At 57.5% G+C, this 19,211-nt stretch overlaps 1 protein-coding gene across 2 annotated transcripts; it reads left to right on the top strand.

Annotated features, from left to right (window-relative positions):
* Positions 1-2,141: 2,141 nt before the first annotated feature.
* NPAS1 (neuronal PAS domain protein 1) lies at positions 2,142-19,137 on the top strand. Of its 2 annotated transcripts, none has more exons than XM_025849898.2 (12): positions 2,142-2,375; positions 4,153-4,335; positions 4,753-4,988; positions 11,923-11,996; positions 12,271-12,360; positions 13,829-14,000; positions 15,553-15,668; positions 15,894-16,051; positions 16,559-16,665; positions 16,984-17,131; positions 17,889-17,983; positions 18,541-19,137. In XM_025849898.2, the coding sequence occupies exons 2-12, from the start codon at positions 4,214-4,216 to the stop codon at positions 19,002-19,004; spliced, it is 1,782 nt and encodes a 593-aa protein (XP_025705683.1). In that variant the 5' UTR covers positions 2,142-2,375; positions 4,153-4,213; the 3' UTR covers positions 19,005-19,137. The 2 variants fall into 2 exon arrangements, with proteins under 2 accessions (XP_025705683.1, XP_025705682.1); XM_025849897.2 differs by having other exon boundaries at positions 2,142-3,060.
* The last annotated feature ends 74 nt before the right edge of the window (positions 19,138-19,211 follow it).

The raw sequence follows: 19,211 nt of genomic DNA, 5'->3' as shown, positions 1-19,211 counted from the left end.
GATACACACACCTTGGCCCAGAAGCTATCCTGTTTCTTCAGAGCTGCTGAAGAGTGCAGATGCCCCAGGGCCGTGCACCCATTTCGTAGATGGGAAACTGAGGCCCTTAGTGGTGTGCACATGAGTCTATCAGTGACTCTGAGTGGTGTGCAGGTAAAAGGATTTTTGGTCTCAGGACTTCTCGACATTCTTAGGGAAGACCAAAGAGCTTTTATTTTTGACTGATAAGCCATATCAGACATTAAGATGGAGAATTTTTTAAAACATGACATTTATTTTTAAACAGCAATAATAAACCTATTACCAGTTAGCATTAATAACCTTTTATGAAAAATACATTTTCAAAAAATGTATATTTTCCAATACAAAACATTTTAGTGAGAGGAGGGTCATTATTTTGCACTTTTGCTAATGTCCGTAAGGTCTGGCATTATAGAAGACAGCTGGATCCTCAAGGCTGCTCCTGCATTGAGTCTGTTGCAATAGCCCATGCTGTGCAGCTTCTGGAAAATTCCACCGGACGCTAGTGCGAGAATGAAGTGAAAAAAGACAGAAAACGTCTCAGTATGAAAATCTGACCTCGCGGACCCCCTAAGAGGGTCTCAGGAACCGGTCCCCAGGTCACACTTACAGAACTCCTGGATAAACTTATTTAATGCTTACAACCGTGCTATGAGGTGTGTACTAGGTAGAAATATCCCTCATTTTACAAAGAAAAATACTGAGGCCCAGAGAGGTGAAGTTCCTTGCCCAGAGTCACACAGGAGTTCATGGCTGACCTGGGGTTTGAACCTCGGCAATCAGGCTCTTAACCTTGACAAAATCTGTGTGCATGTAGTCATAAATCAATTGGGTAGTGTGAGTGCACCTCTCAAGGCCTGGGATAGCACCTGCCCGGGCCACACAGCCAGGAAGGGGTGTCAGGAGATAGAAGCCACTGATCTGATCTTGAATCCCTACCCTGACACCCTATCAAGTCTCTCTGGGGATAAATAGGAAAATATTACTGGCTGAGAGACCAACATAACCAGGCTATATAGTCTCTCCATGCCTCCGTTTCCCTAGCTGTAAAATGGGCTTAGTAATAGAGCCCAGCTCAGAACCTTGCTATGGAGAAAAGAATGAGTAGAACGTAAGTGATCCCTAAACTGTTAATTGTGGTTATCATGCACAGGTTGAAGAATGTTCCTATCAGAGGCACCTGGCTGGCTCAGTTGGTAGAGCACACAACTCTTTTTTTTTAATTTTTTTTTATTTTTAAGATTTTAAGATTTTTTTTATTTATTTGTCAGACAGAGAGGGAGAGCACAAGCGGGGGGAGTGGCAGGCAAAGGGAGAAGCAGGCTCCCCGCTGAGCACGGAGTCCGATGCGAGACTCAATCCTAGGACCCTGGGATCATGACCCAAGCCAAAGGCAGACATGCTTAACAGACTGAGCCTCCCAGGCGTCCCGAGCATACAACTCTTGACCTTGCAGTCACCACACCGAGCGTAGAGCTTACTTAAAAAAAAAAAAAAAAAAAAAGTGTTCCTATCTGCCAGTGCACAGAACTGTTCAGAGGTGTGTGCCTCAGTTTCTCCATCTGTCCAACCAGAGACAGATCCATGCCTGGTTGCCCAGGCCTCTCTGCCTGCCTGGCTCTCCCAAGGCTCCATCTTCATGCATTGCACTGGGGTCTTCTGGGAGGAACTCAGATGTTGGTGTTCCGGTCCCTCCCCCCCCCCAACTCTGGGAGGGGAGGAGATAACGTCAGGAGTTAGTTAAGCAGTTAGGTAGTTAGGGCCAGGGTCCCCAACAAGAAAATATGGAAGTCGGGACAGCTAAGATAAAACAGCACTGACATCCTGTTTTGCAGCTTAGACAGGACTACGCTAGCATTGTGTTTTGCAGCCTTTGCAGAAATGACTTCTGCAAAACGTCCTAAAATAAAACAATTAACCACAAAGCATTTGTCACTATCACGAGCAAGGGGCGGTTAAGACATAAGCCCCCTGACGTCAGCCCTAAAGACCATCCCCAGGTAAGCATTAACCTAATACAGAGACAGATAGCAATCAAAGCCCTGATTGGCACCACTCCGCACACCCTGGTTGCTTAAGATAGTTCCGCAAAAGAGCTCATAAAAACCCCTAAACTTAGAAACTCCAAGGGCAACCCTCTCGGGTCCCCCCTCTCCGGGGGCTTTGTACCATATTGCTCAATAAACTTTGCATTGCTGCCCATCACTTTTCGTCCAGTCTACCTCTTCGTTTTTGCAAGCCGCGTGACCAAGAACCTGCGGCACTGAAGGAATAGAAATCCTGTAGCAATAAGACCCCAGGATCCTGCTCTCTGAAGGTCTTCCGACACCTGGGTCCCAGTATCCTGAGAGAGGGTAGGTCCGAACGCCAAAGCCTGGCCTTTTAAGGGGGGAGGCCCTGGGTGCGGGGGTCCCCTTCTTGTCGAGGGCATGCTCACACCCTGAAATTCTCTCCTGGGAAAGGAGGGTCTCAAACGCCTGGATTCGCATCCCTGGCGCGGGTACTGAAGGCTAAGTCTCCACCCCTACACGGGGCTTGGGTGCATGGTTGTCCGCCTTGCCCGAGGGGCTGCTGGAGCTCGGGGTTCTCTTGGGGGACTAAGGTGCTAGTTCCTCCGGTTGGAGTATGGAAACTCCGGTGTTCCCCTCTCGAGATGGGGAAGCCCCGGCTCCGAGGTTCTCACTCTGGTGGGAGGGGGCCGGACCCCCGAAGCTGCCGTGGGCGGAGCGGACTCGGGTCCCGGGGCCGCTCCAGAGTCCCTCGCTGGGAAGCCCCTACCACAGCAAAGGCCGAAGAGGCTGTCGCGGGGGCCGGACCGAGGGGGCGGAGACTAGGTGGGCGGGGCTCCGCAGACACCGCCCCCGCCTGCCAGCGCGGTCCGCGCGGCTCCCAAGTCTGCGAGGCCGCGGTGGGCGCGGAGAACCTAGCGCCACAGCCCGCGCGCCCCGCCGAGCCCGGCCTGCCCCGGGGTCTATGGGGCCACCCCTCTGCGCCGCCCGGTCGGCCCCACGCCGGGCCCGGAGCCTGCCCCGCGGCCAGGTAAGGGCGCTGTGCGTCCTGCGGGTAGGGGACGCCGGGAGGCAGGCAGGGGGGGGGCCAGGGAACTCCTGGGTCCTGAAGAAACAGGGGGCCGGAACTCGTGTGCAGGGGGCTAGGGTATCAGGACGCCTGTATCCTGAGGTTGGGGGGAAGGAGCACACGGATGTTTGGGTCCCGGAGGAATAGGGGGCTGGGTACCTGGACACCAAGGTCTAGGGCATCTGGACACCTGGTTGGGGAGGCTCGGGGGCGGCCTGGCTATTGGGGGCGGGGTGGGGGGAGAATCCTTAATGCCTAGTCCCGGAAGAATGAAGACCTAACTGAACACGTTCCTGGAGGATCTGAATACCAGGACACCTGGGCCCCGAGTGTCGGGTCCATCCTGCGGGCGTCCTCTGGCTGATGCTCTGGCCACTGCGTCGGGGGCTGTGGTTCGCACGCCCGGGTCTTCGGGAAGGAAGTTGTGGTTGAGATTTGGCGGCCCGGACACATGGCCACACCCCAAGGGCCTGGGGGGGGTGTCCCTGGGCAGGGCATTGGGTGGGGTCCCTGCCCTCTGCCCCCCTTGCCTCCTTAGCCCAACCAGGGAAATGGGCGCACCGCGGATGAGGGCAAACGGACTCCTGGGATGGGCTAAGAGAGCGAATCCCCGGGACAGAGGGCTCTCGGGGCAGGAGCCGGGCGCGCCTGGGCCCCGGCGAGGCGCCTGCCCCCCGCCCGCCCGGCTTGGGCATGCTTGGCACGCAGCGCGCGGGCCGGTCGGATCCGTATGCGCGCCGCGTGCGCCTATTGGTATGCGGGAGCCGGCCCGGCGCGGGCGTGAGGCGGCCGCGCTGGCGGGCGGCGCGGGGGAGGCGGCGGTGGCGGCGGCGGCGGCGGGGCACGTCCTCGCCCCGAGATTCGCCTGGGGCCGGGCAGGGTGAGAACAGCGGGCTCCGTCCCAGGGGCCCCCGGGGAGGGGAAACTGAGGCACCATCCAGCCCTAGCTCCTTGCTGGGACCCCGAGCGCCGCACGGACCTCAGTTTCCCTAGCGGGTCTCCCGGGGGGCTCCTCGGGCACCGAGCGCTGCCTCCGGCTCCTTTCCACGGCAGGAGACGCGGGTCTCGGGTCCCGCAGGCTGCTCTGAGCCCGTCTGAGCCCGCCCCCGCGGAGATGGCGGCCCCCTACCCCAGCAGTGGCGGCGGAGGCGAGGTCAAGTGCGGGGGAGGTCGTGGCCGCAGCGTCCCGTGGGACTTTCTGCCTGGGCTGGTGGTCAAGGCCCCGCCCGGACCCTGGTGAGCAAAGCCCCGCCCCCTGGCCGTGGCCCCGCCCCCAAGGGCGTCCTGGGAGAATTCACACTCAGCTTGCTGCCCCGCCCTCAGGAGCGAGAATTTCTTACCCAGAGTAGCTCAACCTTTGTTCTACAAACAACCCCCACCGTGTTCCGTTCCTACCCTCCTTCCTCAGAGTTTATACCCAACATTTAATTTCTCCCCTCTTCCACCTCCTTCCCCCCAGAATTTATTTACACCCCAGGTTCTGTCCCCACGGCCGGGTGCAGAATTCACACGCAGGTTCTGCCCCCACCTCCAGTGTTGAATCCACTTCCCACGTCCCGCCCGGTTCCGAGGCCCCGAGGGCGGGGCTCCCCCAGGCCGCGGGCCTCGGAGCCTCGCGGCCCCGCTGACGCCCCCTCCGCGCCGCCCGCCCAGCCTGCAGGCGCAGCGCAAGGAGAAGTCCCGGAATGCGGCGCGCTCGCGGCGCGGAAAGGAGAACCTGGAGTTCTTCGAGCTGGCCAAGCTGCTCCCGCTGCCCGGAGCCATCTCGAGCCAGCTGGACAAGGCGTCCATCGTGCGCCTCAGCGTCACCTACCTCCGCCTGCGCCGCTTCGCCGCCCTCGGGGCGCCGCCCTGGGGACTGCGGGCCGCGGGGCCACCGGCCGGCCTCGGTGAGTGCGCATGCGCGGGGGGCGGGTGTCCCAGTGCCCTCGCCCGGACCAGAGGGCCTTTGCCCGGTTCCTTGGCCGACAGCGAGCCAGACCTTTTGTGTGCCCCAACCGGGTGACTTCTAGTCTCTAAGCCTCAGTCTGTTCATCTGTGAAACGGACACACGAGGTAGGGATGATTTCATGAATTCTGGCCCGACTAAGGGCCCCCCCCCCCCGCCCCGCAACACCAGGGATCCGACCACTAGCCAAGGCTGTTATTTTTATTAGGGGAGATGAATCGTTATTATCACAAAAAAGGCCCGCAGCTCCATGGGCGGGACAGAGGGGGACCCAGCCTGGGCCTCCCCATCCACTCATGGGCAAGAAACCCCCTCACTCAGACTTGAGGGGCCCCAGGGGGGAGCACAAGGACTCTGAAGTCTGAATTCCCAGTTTGGGAAAGCGGGAGGGAGACAGTGGAACCTGGCAGGTAAGATGGAGAGCTTCAGAAAGACTCTCCTGGGTCCCTGTCCCCACTCGGCCACCCCCAGCGTTGTGACCCTCGGGCAGGCCACCTGACCTCTCTGTACCTCACACATGAAATGGGAATCCTGATGAAAGTCCACAAGCACACCCAGAGGGCTGAGGTGAAAATCAACCAGGTGATGCGTGTAAAGACCCATGTGCAATCAATACGTAGTGACTCTTGGTGGTGACCTTGCAGAGTTGTTGGGGCCTGTGGTTTATTAAACAGCTACTGTCTTGAGCCCTCAGGATCCAGCCGAACACAGGCTTGATAAAAGCCCCCCCCCCCCGCCCCGCCGCCCAGGCTGACATCCTAGTAGCCAAGACCCAATAATGAAATAGAGAAGACAAATGCAATCTACGTTATGTAAAAATACAGAAGAGGTAAAACACAAATACAGATAGCCAATTAGCTCCTTTTATTATACAACTTTATTATTGATGGATACCTAGGAGTGTTATGTTACTGTTACTCTGACGTATTACTGCTTCTCAAAGACAAGCAGACAGTGAATCGTGTTAATCCGAGGTCGCAGGTGACCGGTTCGGGGCACCCCAGGCTACATTCCCCCAGAGAGGAACGAGTGTCCTTAGGGTGAGGTTGGAGGGGCTCCAATTCCCCTCCTGCCCTGGTCCCAGGGGAGGAGGCGCGGGCGGGGGGGGGGAGAAAATAGCATTGATTAAGCTCGCAATAAATCACCATTTAAATTTAAATAATCCGGCTTCCCAGGCGGTAATTAGGCGAATTGACTGGCGCCGAGAGAATGCCGCATTAGCGCCGCTGATTACTGTCATTACCGCGAACAACATGTGCGCCGGCGGGGGATAAACATCTTGTCTATTGTCCCGAACGCGGGGAGAGAAAGGGAGGGAGGGGGTGCCGAGAGCTCCTCCGGCGGCCAGCTCCCCCCCACCCCCCACCCCCCGCCCCCGCCTGGCTGGGCACTTGAAGGGGATGCGCGCCCGCTGAGGACACGGCCCTGAGGGGGCAGACCGCGGACTTGGTCGACGCCCCCAGCCTCTACTCCACGGAGGCCGCCCCACCCCCCTCACTCCCCGGTCCAGGACAGTATGTGTTGGAGGTACTGCGTGGACTCCCTCCTGTAGCCCCAAAAGTAGGAATTTGGAGGTGTTTCCTGCTTCACAGGGTCCCCAGCAAGAGGTCAAGGGCCTGCTTCCATAATACCCCCCTCGAGGAAACAGGACAGCGTCTTAGCTAGTTAGCAAAGCAGGGTGCCTCCCACTCTCTGAAGGGGAGGGTGCTCCCGTGTCCTCCTCAATTATAATAGCAAACATGTCCAATGCATGTCAGACTGTTCAGCACTATATACAAATAACATGCAAAACAACAACAACAACAAAACAGAACAGAACAAAAAACCCACAAAACTTGCTTAATCCTCTCAAAAAAAACATCAGGAGGAAAGCAATGTTTCCATTTTATAGAAGTGGAAAACTGAGTCCCAGAGAGGTGAAGCTGTTTGCCCAAGGCATCCTCAGCCAAGCCCGGGCCCAGCTGAGATTCCAACTGGCTTCACAGGGCACCTTCTCAGCCTCCGGACTTGGCCTGTTCATAGGTCTCTGGGGACCTTGGAGGTCCCAGTCTCCCTCTGGGCCTTGGTCAGCTGGCGCAACGGATGTTGAAGGCTAGCCTGGGACCTCTGAGTCCAGGGAGGAGGTAGCCTGGATCTTGCATCAGTGGTCAGCATTCGTTCAACACCCACTGAACACCTTCCCTGTGCCAGGTCCTGTTCTAGGGACACCCCAGGGAACAGGACAAAGTCCCTGACCTCAAGGATGGGCCTACAGATCCTTCCTGGGAGGCCCACTGCTCCCCACCTCTCTGATCTCATTTCTCCACCCCTCTCACCTCTTCAACTCCCTCCCACCCCCTGCCACACACACAGACACACAGACACACACACACACACTCTGGCTACCTTGCTGTTCTTCAGAGAAACACGTTCCCACCTCAGGGCCTTTGCACTCGCTGTGCCCTCCTGCAGCAACGTCTTTCCCTCCAAATGTCAGCTCTTCAGGAAGGCCTTCCCTGACTATGAACACCGACAACACCCCTGCCCCCAGCACTCCCTGTCTCCCTTTCCTGTCTTCTTTCCAAAGGACCTATTGTCATCCAGACGCTATTTCTTCTTTCTCTTGTTCATTGTGTCTCTCCCCCCTGACACCTTGTTCCCTGAGCCTAGAACAGTGCCTGGGGCACAGTAAGGGCTTGTGAAATACTTGTTGGGTGACTGTGAAACAGAGTGAGGGGAGGAGGGTTGACATTTTCATTCACAGATCAGGCACAGCGTCTCTGAGGAAGGGACCTTTGAGCTCAAAGGAGGCGAGGAAGGAGGTGAGGATGCAAGCCTGAGAAAAGCTGGAAGAAAAGTAGTCTAGGCCGAGGGAGTAAGTGCAAAGGCCCTGAGGCAGGCAGGAATCAGGTTGCTGGGTGCAGGCCACAATGAGGCCAAGGCGTCCAGAAAGGAGTAGGTGAGGCAGGGAGTAGACAGCAAGGACCAGGTCCTGCAGGACCTCGTGGGCCTCGGTGGGGACTTTAGCTGTTAGCCCAAGTGGGATGGGAGCCGGAGGTGGCAGGTGTGAGGGTAGAAGCAGGGAGTCTAGTGAGGAGGTGAGTGCAGAGGGCCTCAGGCCTGCCCCTAGGGACTCAGGTTTCCCTCTCCCCAGACAGTGAATCTCTCTCGGGCCAATTGAGAATAGGAGGTGACCAGACCCCTAAGACCTGGGAGTGGCCTTTTCCCCACCTCCCCTCAGTCCCCACTCTGTGATGACAACTGGGACAATTTTTTTTCTCCAGCAGTCAGGCTCCAATGAGAAACGCAGCAAATGTTTGTTGAATGACTGAGTGATGGTCGGGGGGTTTGGGTGTGAGGAGGGGGCAGATCTGGGAGCAGTAAAGAGCCACGTGCAGAATTTGGGGGACAGCAGATTTGAGGCATTTGCCTGGAGATGCGGGAACCCAGGGGGAGGAGGCTGGGGAGTTGGGGAGGCGGCGGGGGAGGCGGGGGGTGATAAGACGCATCAGTCAGTGATGGGGACCAACCCCAAAGCTCCCGTCCCAACGGGGGAACAGTGAGCCCTCCCCCTGCGCACCCCCAGTCCGACGTGCCCATTAAGACTGTTAATTGCAGACGTTCAGTCTGACCTGGGCTGATCCTGTGAGCGGGAAAATGAAGGAATTAGCAAAAATGACAGGGGAAAATTGCGACAATTAGCAGGCGGCATTGTTCCTGCCTGTCACCCGGCTGGTTCGCGCTGCATCTCGGGGGAGGGGTCCCCATCAAACCCCCACCCCATTTATTGTTCCTGGAGCTCCAGCCAGGGGTGGGAAAGGGGTGCGAACAGCGGGAGGCGCTCCTGGGAGAAGGAGGCGTGGCCAAGACGTTAGGGGGCTGGGGGCGGGGCTGCACCCCCCCACCCCGAGTCCGGAGCGGGGGGGGGGGGGGGGCGGGGTTTGGCTGCCTGGTGTTTTGATGGCCTGGAAATAACAATAGTAATCACACTATTAATACTAATCCCTGCTCTGCGTCTGGGAGCACCTGTCGTGTGCCAGGCGGGTGCCGGGCCCTTTCTGTTCCTTAAGCTGACTGAATGAATGCTCAGCCAACCAGTGAGGGCAGCGCTCTTTGCAAAGCCACTTGACAGAGGAGGAAACTAAGGCACAGAGAAGTGAACGGACTGGTCCCAGGGCAGAAAGCCAGGGAGGGCCAGCCCTGGGGCTTGGCACCAGACCTGGCAACCTTCAAGGTCACTGAATCCCCTGGCTCCCCAATCCAGGCCTAGGATCCCTTGGGAGGTGGTTCTCTGCGGGGTCAGGGAGAAGGTCCCTGTGGAAACAGGCTCCAACCCCCCCCCCAACACTCTCCCACCTCTGCTCCTGCCTGTTGGGGGCTGGGTCTCTCTTTGCCCTTGGTCTCATCTGCCACGTCCTTCTGTCAGTCACCCTCTTTCTCTGTATGTCTCTCTGGGCATCGCCTTTCTGTTCTCTCTGTCTCCTTACGTCTCTCTGTCTTCGTCTGTCTCTGAATTTCTCTGTCTACATATGTCTGTTCTCTCTCTTTTAAAATATTTTTTAAATATTTATTTATTTATTTGAGAGAGAGAGAGAGAGAGAGAGAGAGAGTGGGGGTGTGGAGCAGAGGGAGAGGGAAAGAGCATCTCAGATTCCCCTCTGAGCGCAGAGCCCCACTCGGGACTCGATCTCATGACCCAGAGATCATGACCTGAGCCGAAATCAAGAGGCAGATGCATAAGTGAGTGAGCCACCCAGGTGCCCCTTAAAACTTCTTCTTTTTTTTTTTTTAATTGAAGTAAAATTTATATAACATGGAATTCACCATTTTAAAATGCACAGTGGGGATGCCTGGGTGGCTCAGTCGGCTAAGCGTCTGCCAGGGGATTGAGCCCTACACTGGGCTCCCTGCTGAGCAGGGAGCCTGGTTCTCGCTCCCCCACTTGCCCTGCTTGTGCTCTCTCGCTCTCTCTCTGTCAAGTAAATAAAATCTTTAAAAAATTAAAATGTACAGGGGCGCCTGGGTGGCTCAGTCGTTTATGCATCTGACTCTTGATCTCAGCTCAGGTCTTGATCTCAGGGTTGTGAGTTCAAGCCCTGCAGTGGGCTTTATTAAATTAAAAAATAAAATAAAGTGTACAATTCAGTGACAGTATAGTCACAGGGTTATGCAACCACCATTCTATCTGGTTCCAGAACATTTTCATCGCCCTCCAAAAAGCCCTATCCACATTAGCAGACACTCCCCGTCCCCCCCCCCCCAACCACCAACGCTTCCTGTCTCTATGGATTTGCCTGCTCTGGACAATTCATAGAAATGGAATCACACAGTGTGTGCCTCTTGTGTCTTGCGTAATGTTTTCACATTATTTTTAATTAGGCTCCATGCCCAATGTGGGGCTCAAACTCATGGCCCTGAGATCAAGAGTCCCATGCTCCACTGACTGAGCCAGCCGGGCGCCCCCATCATAATGTTTTCAGAGTCCATCCACATTAGAGCATGTGTCCCCACTTCATTCATTTTCCTGGCTGAATAATATTCCACTGTATGAATATAGCACGTTTCATTTATCTGTCCATCAGGTAATGGACTTTTGAGGTGTTTTCACCTTTTGACTGTTAGGAATCGTGCTGCTGTGAATATCTGTGTAGGACATTTGTTAGAACACCTGTTCCCAGTTCTTCGGGGGTATATACCTAGGAGCGGAATTGCTGGGTTTTGTGGCAGGTGATTCTATGTGTGACTTTAAAAAAAAAAAAGATTTTATTTGTTTATTTGAGAGAGAGAGAGCAGTAGAGAGAGAAGGAAAGAATGAGTGAGGGTCAGAGGGAGAGGGAGCAGCAGGCTCCCCGCTGAGCAGGACTCAATCCCAGGACCCTGAGATCAGAACCTGAGCCGAAGGCAGACATTTCACTGACTGAGCCACCCAGGCGCCCCCATATGTGACCTATTGAGGAACCTCCATACTGTTTTTCCAAGCGGCTGCATCATTTTCCACTCTCACCAGCAATGCACAGGGATTCCGATTTCTCCACATCCCCACCAACATTTTTCTTTGAACTCTAGCCATCCTAGTGGGTGTGAGGTGACATCTCATTGGGGTTTTGGTTTTCTTTTTTAAGATTTTATTTTTAAGTAATCTCTACACCCTATGCAGGGCTCGAACTCATGACCCTGAGATCAAGAGAGAGCCACCCACTCCACGGACTAAGCCAGCTGGGCACCCCTGTTTGTCCTTTTTCTGTCAAGTTGCAATGTCCTTCTTTCTCTATTCCTTGTATCCCTCTGTATGTCTCTCTGTCCATCTGCTTGTCTGTCTGGTGTCTTTTGTCTTTCAATATCTGTTCCTTTGTCTTTCTCTCTCTGGCTCTCTGTACGAATGTCTGTCTGTCTGTCTCTCTCTCCTCTTCAGTCTGTCCCATTGCCATCCTTCGGGTCTGAGCTCAAACGCCCCCTCCCACAACAGGCCTCACTTCACACCACCTTTTCAATCCTTCATGGCCCTGGCACGTATAATAATTCTATATTTGCTAGTTGCTTGCATGTGGTGTGTCTGCCCCTGGCCCGGGTGCCTTCGTGAGGGGAAGAGCAGGCTGTCCGGGCCGCTTCTGTGTCCCCAGCGCAGGGCCTGCTGCACAGCCGGGGCTCAGGGAGACTTTCTGAATGAATGTGTGAATGGACGGCTCCCTGCGTCCTCTGGCGTCTGTCTGTGCGTCTCAGCCCGCTTCCGCCCCTCCCACCCGTCCCCACGAGCCCAGGTTTCTCCCCGTCGGGGCCCGGGGCCCCCAGCGCCCCAAGACGGCTCCAGGACTGGGGAGAAGAGAGGGAGATCTGTAGCCTGGCTCGAATGGGGGCCTACCAACAGGCCCCGGCCTCACCCCTCCCTCTGTCCCCAGCCCCAGGCCACAGGGGCCCCGTGGCGCTGGTGTCTGAAGTCTTCGAGCAGCACCTGGGAGGACACATCTTGCAGGTGAGGCCCCTACCCCGCCTGCTGCTCCTTGCTGCCACCTGGTGGCCACCTCCGGAGAGCGGCACCCTTTGCTCCAGCATCCCTCCCATGGGAGCATCAGGCCGGGGCTCCCCGCTCCTGCCTGCCCTTTCCCACGGCCACGAAAGCCCCTCCCCCGCCCCAGATTAATCCATCCTAGGTGGCGAGCCAGATTTCAGAATGTCTTACCACTTACCTGCTGGACAGACAGATGCCCAACCCTCCTCTCCCCTCTCCCTATTTCTCCCCACTGTAGTCCCTGGATGGCTTCGTGTTTGCCTTGAACCAGGAAGGGAAGTTCCTCTACATCTCCGAGACCGTCTCCATCTATCTGGGTCTCTCACAGGTAAGGGGCCCGCGGCTGGTCCCTGGACTGGCATCTCCCTTGCTGGCCTGTGCTGCATGCCCTTTCCCTCTCCTGGCCTCACCATCCCAGCCTAAAAAGTGAACTGGATCTACGGTTCTCAAAGTGCACCCCTGGGAGCCCCAGGTGGCTCCACATGACAGGCGGGAGAGGGGGTTTGTTATTAAAGTAACAGGTCAGTTTGAAGAAAGCAGATCAGCAGAAAGATCAGTTTGTCGATGAGCCTTAGCCAGATGCACCATATTTACCAAAACTTGCTTTTTCTTACCCATTGTAAAGAATTGCAGCCATTTGTATTGGGAGGGCTTGGGTTTTGCCAACTTTGGAAGATTTTCTGTGGCGTTTCAGTGGAGTGGCTTGCATTTTGTCTTTACTTCCACCAGCTGTTTCTGCCCCAGCTCCTGCAGGTGGCACTGAGAGCTAAAAGCAGAAACCGAAAACCCCCATCCTTGGGGAGCCTGGCTCCTGGGGGCATCTTAGGCCTCCCCAATCCATTCAGCACAAATTGCTGTCCTCTCATCACTTTGACAAAGGTTTTACCAAGTGGTAAATTTAGAAAAGCCCAGTGCTCGGTGTTTGGCCTTTGTGAGCACCGTTTCAGTGAGTTGTTGGAGATGCCGGGAGGAGGAAGACCCTGGAGATAGGAGAATATGGACAAGGGGAAGGGGGGAGGAAGAGCGGATGAAAGGCTTGCAGCTGGTGCAGGGCAGGGTTTGATGAGGAGGAGTTCAGAGGGAAGCATGTGATCGCAAACCCAGGGGCAGTGGGAGCTCTGGGAGGCTTCTGAGGTGTGTGTGGTGGTGGGGGGGCATGGCCAGAGGAGTAACTTAGTAGGGGTATTAAAGTGGAGACTGAAAGCCAGAAGAGCAGGGAGGACGCTGGGGCAGGAACACAGCGGGGTCGGGCGGGGGGGGGAAGGGGGGAGATGGGGACCTGGACTGGGGGAGGTGTGGAGCAAAGGGAGATTGCTTTGAGAGATTTGGATTGCTTTGAGAGATTTGGGGGTGAACTGAATGGTAGTCTGAGAAGTTCCAACTCTTTAAGGAGCTCGAAAACCACCCCACTGCTTGTATCCTGATCTCCATCGCTGCTGGGATATCCTGTGATTCATTTCCGGGCACAGTTGTTTGCTGCGTGCGGGTGGGAGTTGGGCAAATGGAAGCTATGAGAAGCAGGCACGCGGCTTCTTAATAAGCAGGTGCAGAAAATCCTTAAGGATCACCGGGTTTGAAGTGAGAAAGGCATTAGAGCCTAAGTTTGTATCTCCTTTTAAAAAAAGTTAAAAAGGAAAAAAAAAAAAGAAAGGTTAAAAAGAAATTCTAATAAAAAAAAAACAAAACTGGCTTGAAGCGCGCCTGCAACGGAGGCGAGTGAGCCGGAGGCTGAACCCCGGGCGAGTGACTGCGCGCGCATCTTACCCGCCCTCTGCGGTCCCCTCTTCCGCCGGCAGGTGGAGCTGACGGGTAGCAGCGTCTTCGACTACATCCATCCGGGGGACCACTCCGAGGTGCTGGAGCAACTGGGGCTCCGGGCCCCGACCCCCGGGCCCCCCACCCCGCCCTCCGTTCCCTCCTCTTCCTCCTCTTCGTCTTCCTCCTCGCTCGCGGATACCCCTGAGATCGGTAATTCCAAGGGCCCCCAAAGAATGCGGCTGAGGGTAGGTCAAGGGACACCCGGTACACTGTATCCAGCCATGTCTTCTTTAAACAAAAACCACTCTCCCCGAGCTCTGCAAAGCAAATTTTGGTAAAATGATCAGAGGCTAAAGCCAGGCAACAAGACTTGGCTCCCTAAATATGCCTAAGCTGCCTGGCTCCCCAAGATTTGAATTTTAGAAAGACCCCTCTGGCCACCAAGTGGAGATGGGTGCCTGTGGGTGACAGCTGGAACCCGGCTTTGGTAATAATAAAACAGCGCACGCTCATTGGCTTTTACAGGTGCCGTGCCTTTAAGTGCATAATTTCACTGAATCCTAATCACAACCCTGCAAGCAGGAACTATCACTGTCTTCATTTTGCACAGGTGGAAACTGAGGCACAGCACAGAGAGGTTAAGTTAATTGCCCCAGGTCACACAGCTGTGAGTGGTTGATCTGGACTCCAGCCCAGGTTTGTCTGGCTGTAGCATCTGTGCTTCCAGGCCTTCTCTCCAGTGGAAAATTCCACTCCATGTTGGAGAGGGTGGGTGTTGGGAGATTACCCTGAAAGTTCCTTTTAGCTCTGAGATGTTGGGGGACTAGAGGCTAACTTTCCTGTAAGTAGGATCTTCTTCTTTTTTTTTTTTTTAAGATTTTATTTATTCATCTGAGACACAGAGATAGAGCATGAGCAGGGAGAGAGGCAGAGGGAGAGGGAGAAGCAGGCTCCTTGCTGAGCCAGGAGCCTGATGTGGGGCTCGATCTCAAGACTCTGGGATCATGACCTGAGCCCAAGGCAGACACTTAACCATCTGAGCCACCCAGGCCGCCCCAGTAGGATCTTCTTATTTTGGGTTTGCTTAACACCAAAAGCATCTGAGCTGTCAGCAGCGCTGCAAGCTTGGGAGATGTCTGTGACACACACGAGGGTCCACTGAGGCACAGGTCCGTCTGGGTGTGAGCAGCTATAAGACTATCACGGGATTTAGAGACTAATCTGTGTTTGTGGGTCTTACTGCTCTGTGCTGGGGAGGGCTGGGGACACAGAGATGACAGCAGCCCCAGCCCTACCCTCTGGGCTCACAGTCCAGGTGGGGAAGACTGACCAGTCCCTTGAGAATGATGATCCAGAGTGGTCAGGGCTGGGGTCCCACCCCCAGAGAGATGCCTGACCCAGCCTGGGGGTCAGGGAGGGCTTCCTGGAGGAGGAGCTGTCCCACCTGAGACCTGGAGTTTGTAGCTAAGTTGGTGTCAGCGGGAGGCGGTTCTTGCCAAAGTTTGAGGCCAAGGTGAGGAGCTGGGCTTTATCCCAAGGGTCCTAGGGAGCCATGGCGGTTTCAGGGCAGGAAGGGACAGGGTTATATTTGAGATCTGGCTGGCTGCTGTTCAGAGGGGAGGTTGGTATACGACTTCAGTGAGGTTGTGTAACCATTAGGCCGTGGCCATGACCCTTCTGGCTAGCTGTACTGGGGGCAAGGGGGGCCCGTGTTGTGTTTTTTCCTCAGGATCCCATAACCTTCCTTCACTCCCCATCCCAGAGGCCAGCGCCGCCGAAGTGCCTCCCTTCTCCCGGGTCCAGGAGCGCTCCTTCTTCATCCGCATGAAATCTACCCTCACCAAGAGGGGGCTGCACGTCAAGGCCTCGGGGTACAAGGTGAGTGTGAGCTCTCCGGCCCCAGCTTCTGACGCCCACCTGGGGAGAACCCCCGCATTTCCGCCAGCTATGTCCTTGTGCCCCGGCACCTGTGGGTGACAGCCGCAGCCTGGCCCGGTGGCCGGGTTGTGGTCCTCCTGCCCGTGCCTCCGACCCCCCCCGCACCCCCTCCCCCCCGCCCCGGCCTCGCCAGGCTTCTCCTCCAACCCCGCCTGCCGCCTGCAGGTCATCCACGTAACGGGGCGCCTTCGGGCCCGCTCCCTGGGCCTTGTGGCTCTGGGCCACACGTTGCCCCCAGCCCCCTTGGCTGAGCTGCCACTACACGGACATATGATCGTCTTCCGTCTCAGCCTGGGTCTCACCATCCTTGCTTGTGAGAGCAGGTACCGGGGTTGGGGGCCGAGGCGGGCGGATGGGGCCACGCGGGAGAGCTGGGGCTGCGGGCAGTCAGAGCTGCGCTGGGGAGCCCCGGGGGCTGGGGAGCCCCGGGGACGGAAGAGCAGCGAGGGCGGAGGTACCGGAAGGAGGAGGCCGGGGCGGCGCCCGGTGGGGAGGGTGGGCGGGGCTTGCCCGAGGCCCCTTCTGCAGAGCCCCCCCCCCCCCCCGCCCCCCTTTGTCTCCTGCCCCGCGCAGTGGGGAAAATTAAACTGTGAAATCGTCCCCACGCTCTGAGAGCCTTCCAAGTGCCCGGGGCCACCCCGCACCCAGCAGTGCCACCTGCCTGAATGCTCATGGCCGCCCTAGGAGGGACACTAGTATTACGCACATTTGACCCAGGGTTAAACTGAGGCCCGGAGCACTCCTGGTGATTCCAGAGCCAACCCTGCCTCTTGTCCTCTACCCCCCTGGTCTCAGACCTCTTCTCAACTCCTGTCACCTGCTGTCCTCAGAGTCAGCGACCACATGGACCTGGGGCCCTCAGAGCTCGTGGGTCGCAGCTGCTACCAGTTTGTCCACGGCCAGGACGCAGCCAGGATCCGCCAGAGCCACCTGGACCGTGAGAACCCCCGTCTCCTAGCACCCCTGGCCTGAGTGCCCCCAATCCCTGCACCCTGAGCCACAGCTCAGACGTGGGGTGGGAGGAATGGGGCCGTGGTGTCTCTCTGACCCCGCCCCCCTTAAAAATCCAGAAGGCCCCCCGTGCCGGGTTAGTGCTCAGTCCTTCTGACTCAGTCTCTCCCCATCTCCCGCTCTGTACTTTTGCCCTTGTCTCCTCCCTACCGTCACCCTCTCTGTCCCCCTGTTCTCCTCTCTCACCCCGTCTTCCTGTCCACCTGTCTCTCTCTGTCTCCGCCGGCCCCTGGGCTGGGCCCAGTGCTGGACAAGGGGCAGGTGATGACTGGTTACTACCGTTGGCTGCAGCGGGCTGGGGGCTTTGTGTGGCTGCAGTCCGTGGCCACCGTGGCTGTGAGCGGGAAGAGCCCCGGGGAGCGCCATGTGCTCTGGGTCAGCTATGTGCTCAGGTGAGGGCTGTACCCCGTGTGCCCCATAGGGCGGCTCAGAACCCCTCCACAAGACTTTGCCATCTCTCCCCAGCTTGGGGTGGGGGGCTCCTCTTCCGGGGGGGGGGCTTTTCAAAGAGGACAAGCCCAGAAGGGTTTGAAAACAGGAAGGGGACAGGGGGACAGTGAGAGGAAAGGCCCGGATGTGGGGTGACCTTGCTCGCAGGGGACAGAGGATTGAGGAGGCAGCGTGGAAGTGGGCTCAGTCCCACGCAGAGGGTCTGGACTTGATTCTGGGGCACTGGGGAGCCATGGCAGAGTTTAAAGCTGGAGAGGGTCACAGTCATGTCTGCTTTGTGGAAAGACCCCTCTGGCTGCTGCAAGGGACTTCGAGGGACACAACAGGGGCTTGGAGCCCAGGGAAGAGGCTGGGACGGGTCCTGGGGCAGGTCCGGGAAACGCCAGACAGTGCAGGTGGAGGAGGGGAGGTGGCATCTGCTCACACCCACGTCTCTGGCTTTGATGGGCTGGCTTGGGGCTCCTGAGAGGAGCAGAAGTCTGAAAGGAAGATGCTGAGGGGAGATGAGCATGAGGTACCCAAGGGACACCCAGGTGGTGACATTGGCGGGGGCGCGGGGGGCACAGGCTGCCCGGGTCTGGCCTCGGGAGACAGGGCTAAGCTGGGCTAGACCCCAGTTTGGAGGGGGGGGGGTGGGTTCCAGTGATGAGCCCTAAGTACCATGGGGTGGGGGCTCTACACCCCCTGTCTTGTCCCCAGCCAAGCCGAGGGTGGCCAGACCCCTCTGGATGCCTTCCAGCTTCCGGCCAGCGTGGCCTGTGAGGACGCATCCAGCCCAGAGCCAGAGCCCACAGGTGAGCCTCACCTCCCACCTCATCCCGGGAAGCTCCAAGGGAAAGGGTCTCTGGGCCCTGAGCTTTCCAGTCTGGAAGCCACTAGCCACGTGTGGTGACTTACGTTTAATCAAAAATGAAAGATTTTCTCGGACACCCTTGCCACATTTCAAGGGCTCAGTGGCCTCACGTGGCCAGTGGCTAATGCGTTGGAGCACACAGATATGGAATGTCATCGAGGAAAGTTCTGTTGGACAACACGGGTCCAGACCAGGGTTTGTCAGTCTCCCCTCTACTGATAGCTGGGGCCAGATCATTCTCAGCCTTGGGGGCTGTCCTGTGCAGTGTAGGGTGTTTAGCAGAATCCCCAACCTCTACCCGTAGATGCCAGGAGCACCGTCCACCCTAGCTGTGGCAACCAGAAATGTCTCCAGACTGCCACATGACCCCCTAGGGGACAAATGGCCCCAGCTGAGACCCACAGGTCTAGACCGCCGAGCTCAGCTTCATTCCACAGACGGGAAGACTGAGGGCTGGGGACGCACACACGCAGCACCCTTCATATCTCCCTCTTCCAGAGCCAGAGCCTCCAGTGGAAGGGAAGCAGGCTGCCCCCCTAGACAAGGACGAGGCCCCCCGGAGCCGGGGCAAACGCATCAAAGTGGAGCCTCTCCCAGGGGACGCTAAAGACCCGGAGGACAGTGGGGACGAGGAGCCGTCTGGCCACCCGGCCCTGCCTCGGCCTGAGTTTACTTCTGTCATCCGGGCAGGGGCCCTGAAGCAGGACCTGGTGCGGCCCTGGGGCCTGGGGCCTCCTGGGGACCCCCCACCTTCCCTCCTCCACGCGGGCTTCCTGCCCCCCGTCGTGCGGGGCCTGTGCACACCCGGCACCATCCGCTATGGCCCCGCGGAGCTGGGCCTCATGTACCCGCACCTGCAGAGGCTGGGCCCGGGCCCCACCCTCCCTGAGGCCTTCTACCCGCCCCTGGGCCTGCCATACCCGGGGCCCACGGGCACCAGGGTGCAGCGGAAGGGGGACTGAGGACTGGAGAGCTGCCTACAGAGCCGGACCCTGAGGGATGGGTGGGGCCCCGAGGGCACTGCCCCAGGGCTGAGCTCAGCCCTGTCGGCCTGCCGGCAAAATTAAACACCTTCTCCCCCTCTGTGGCTCGGTCTCCGGGGGCCTCGGGGCTCCTCTCTCCTTTCTCCTTCTTGGTTACTTCCACCTGCCTCGCCTGGCTCCCACGCC

Source organism: Callorhinus ursinus, unplaced genomic scaffold, assembly GCF_003265705.2.
Source record: "Callorhinus ursinus isolate GAN/ISIS: 27379988/994484 unplaced genomic scaffold, GSC_fseal_2.0 scaffold71, whole genome shotgun sequence".
Taxonomy (NCBI): Eukaryota; Metazoa; Chordata; class Mammalia; order Carnivora; family Otariidae; genus Callorhinus; species Callorhinus ursinus.
The sequence above is the reverse complement of the archived record's forward strand: the minus strand, read 5'-3'. Positions and strand labels throughout refer to the sequence as shown.

Coding starts and splice junctions, on each gene's coding strand:
- NPAS1 (XM_025849897.2), top strand. CDS start 2,675: ATGGGGAAGCCCCGGCTCCGAGGTTCTCACTCTGGTGGGAGGGGGCCG. Junction 16,052..16,558: donor ATCCTTGCTTGTGAGAGCAG/GTACCGGGGTTG, acceptor TGCTGTCCTCAG/AGTCAGCGACCACATGGACC. Junction 17,984..18,540: donor CCCAGAGCCAGAGCCCACAG/GTGAGCCTCACC, acceptor TCCCTCTTCCAG/AGCCAGAGCCTCCAGTGGAA.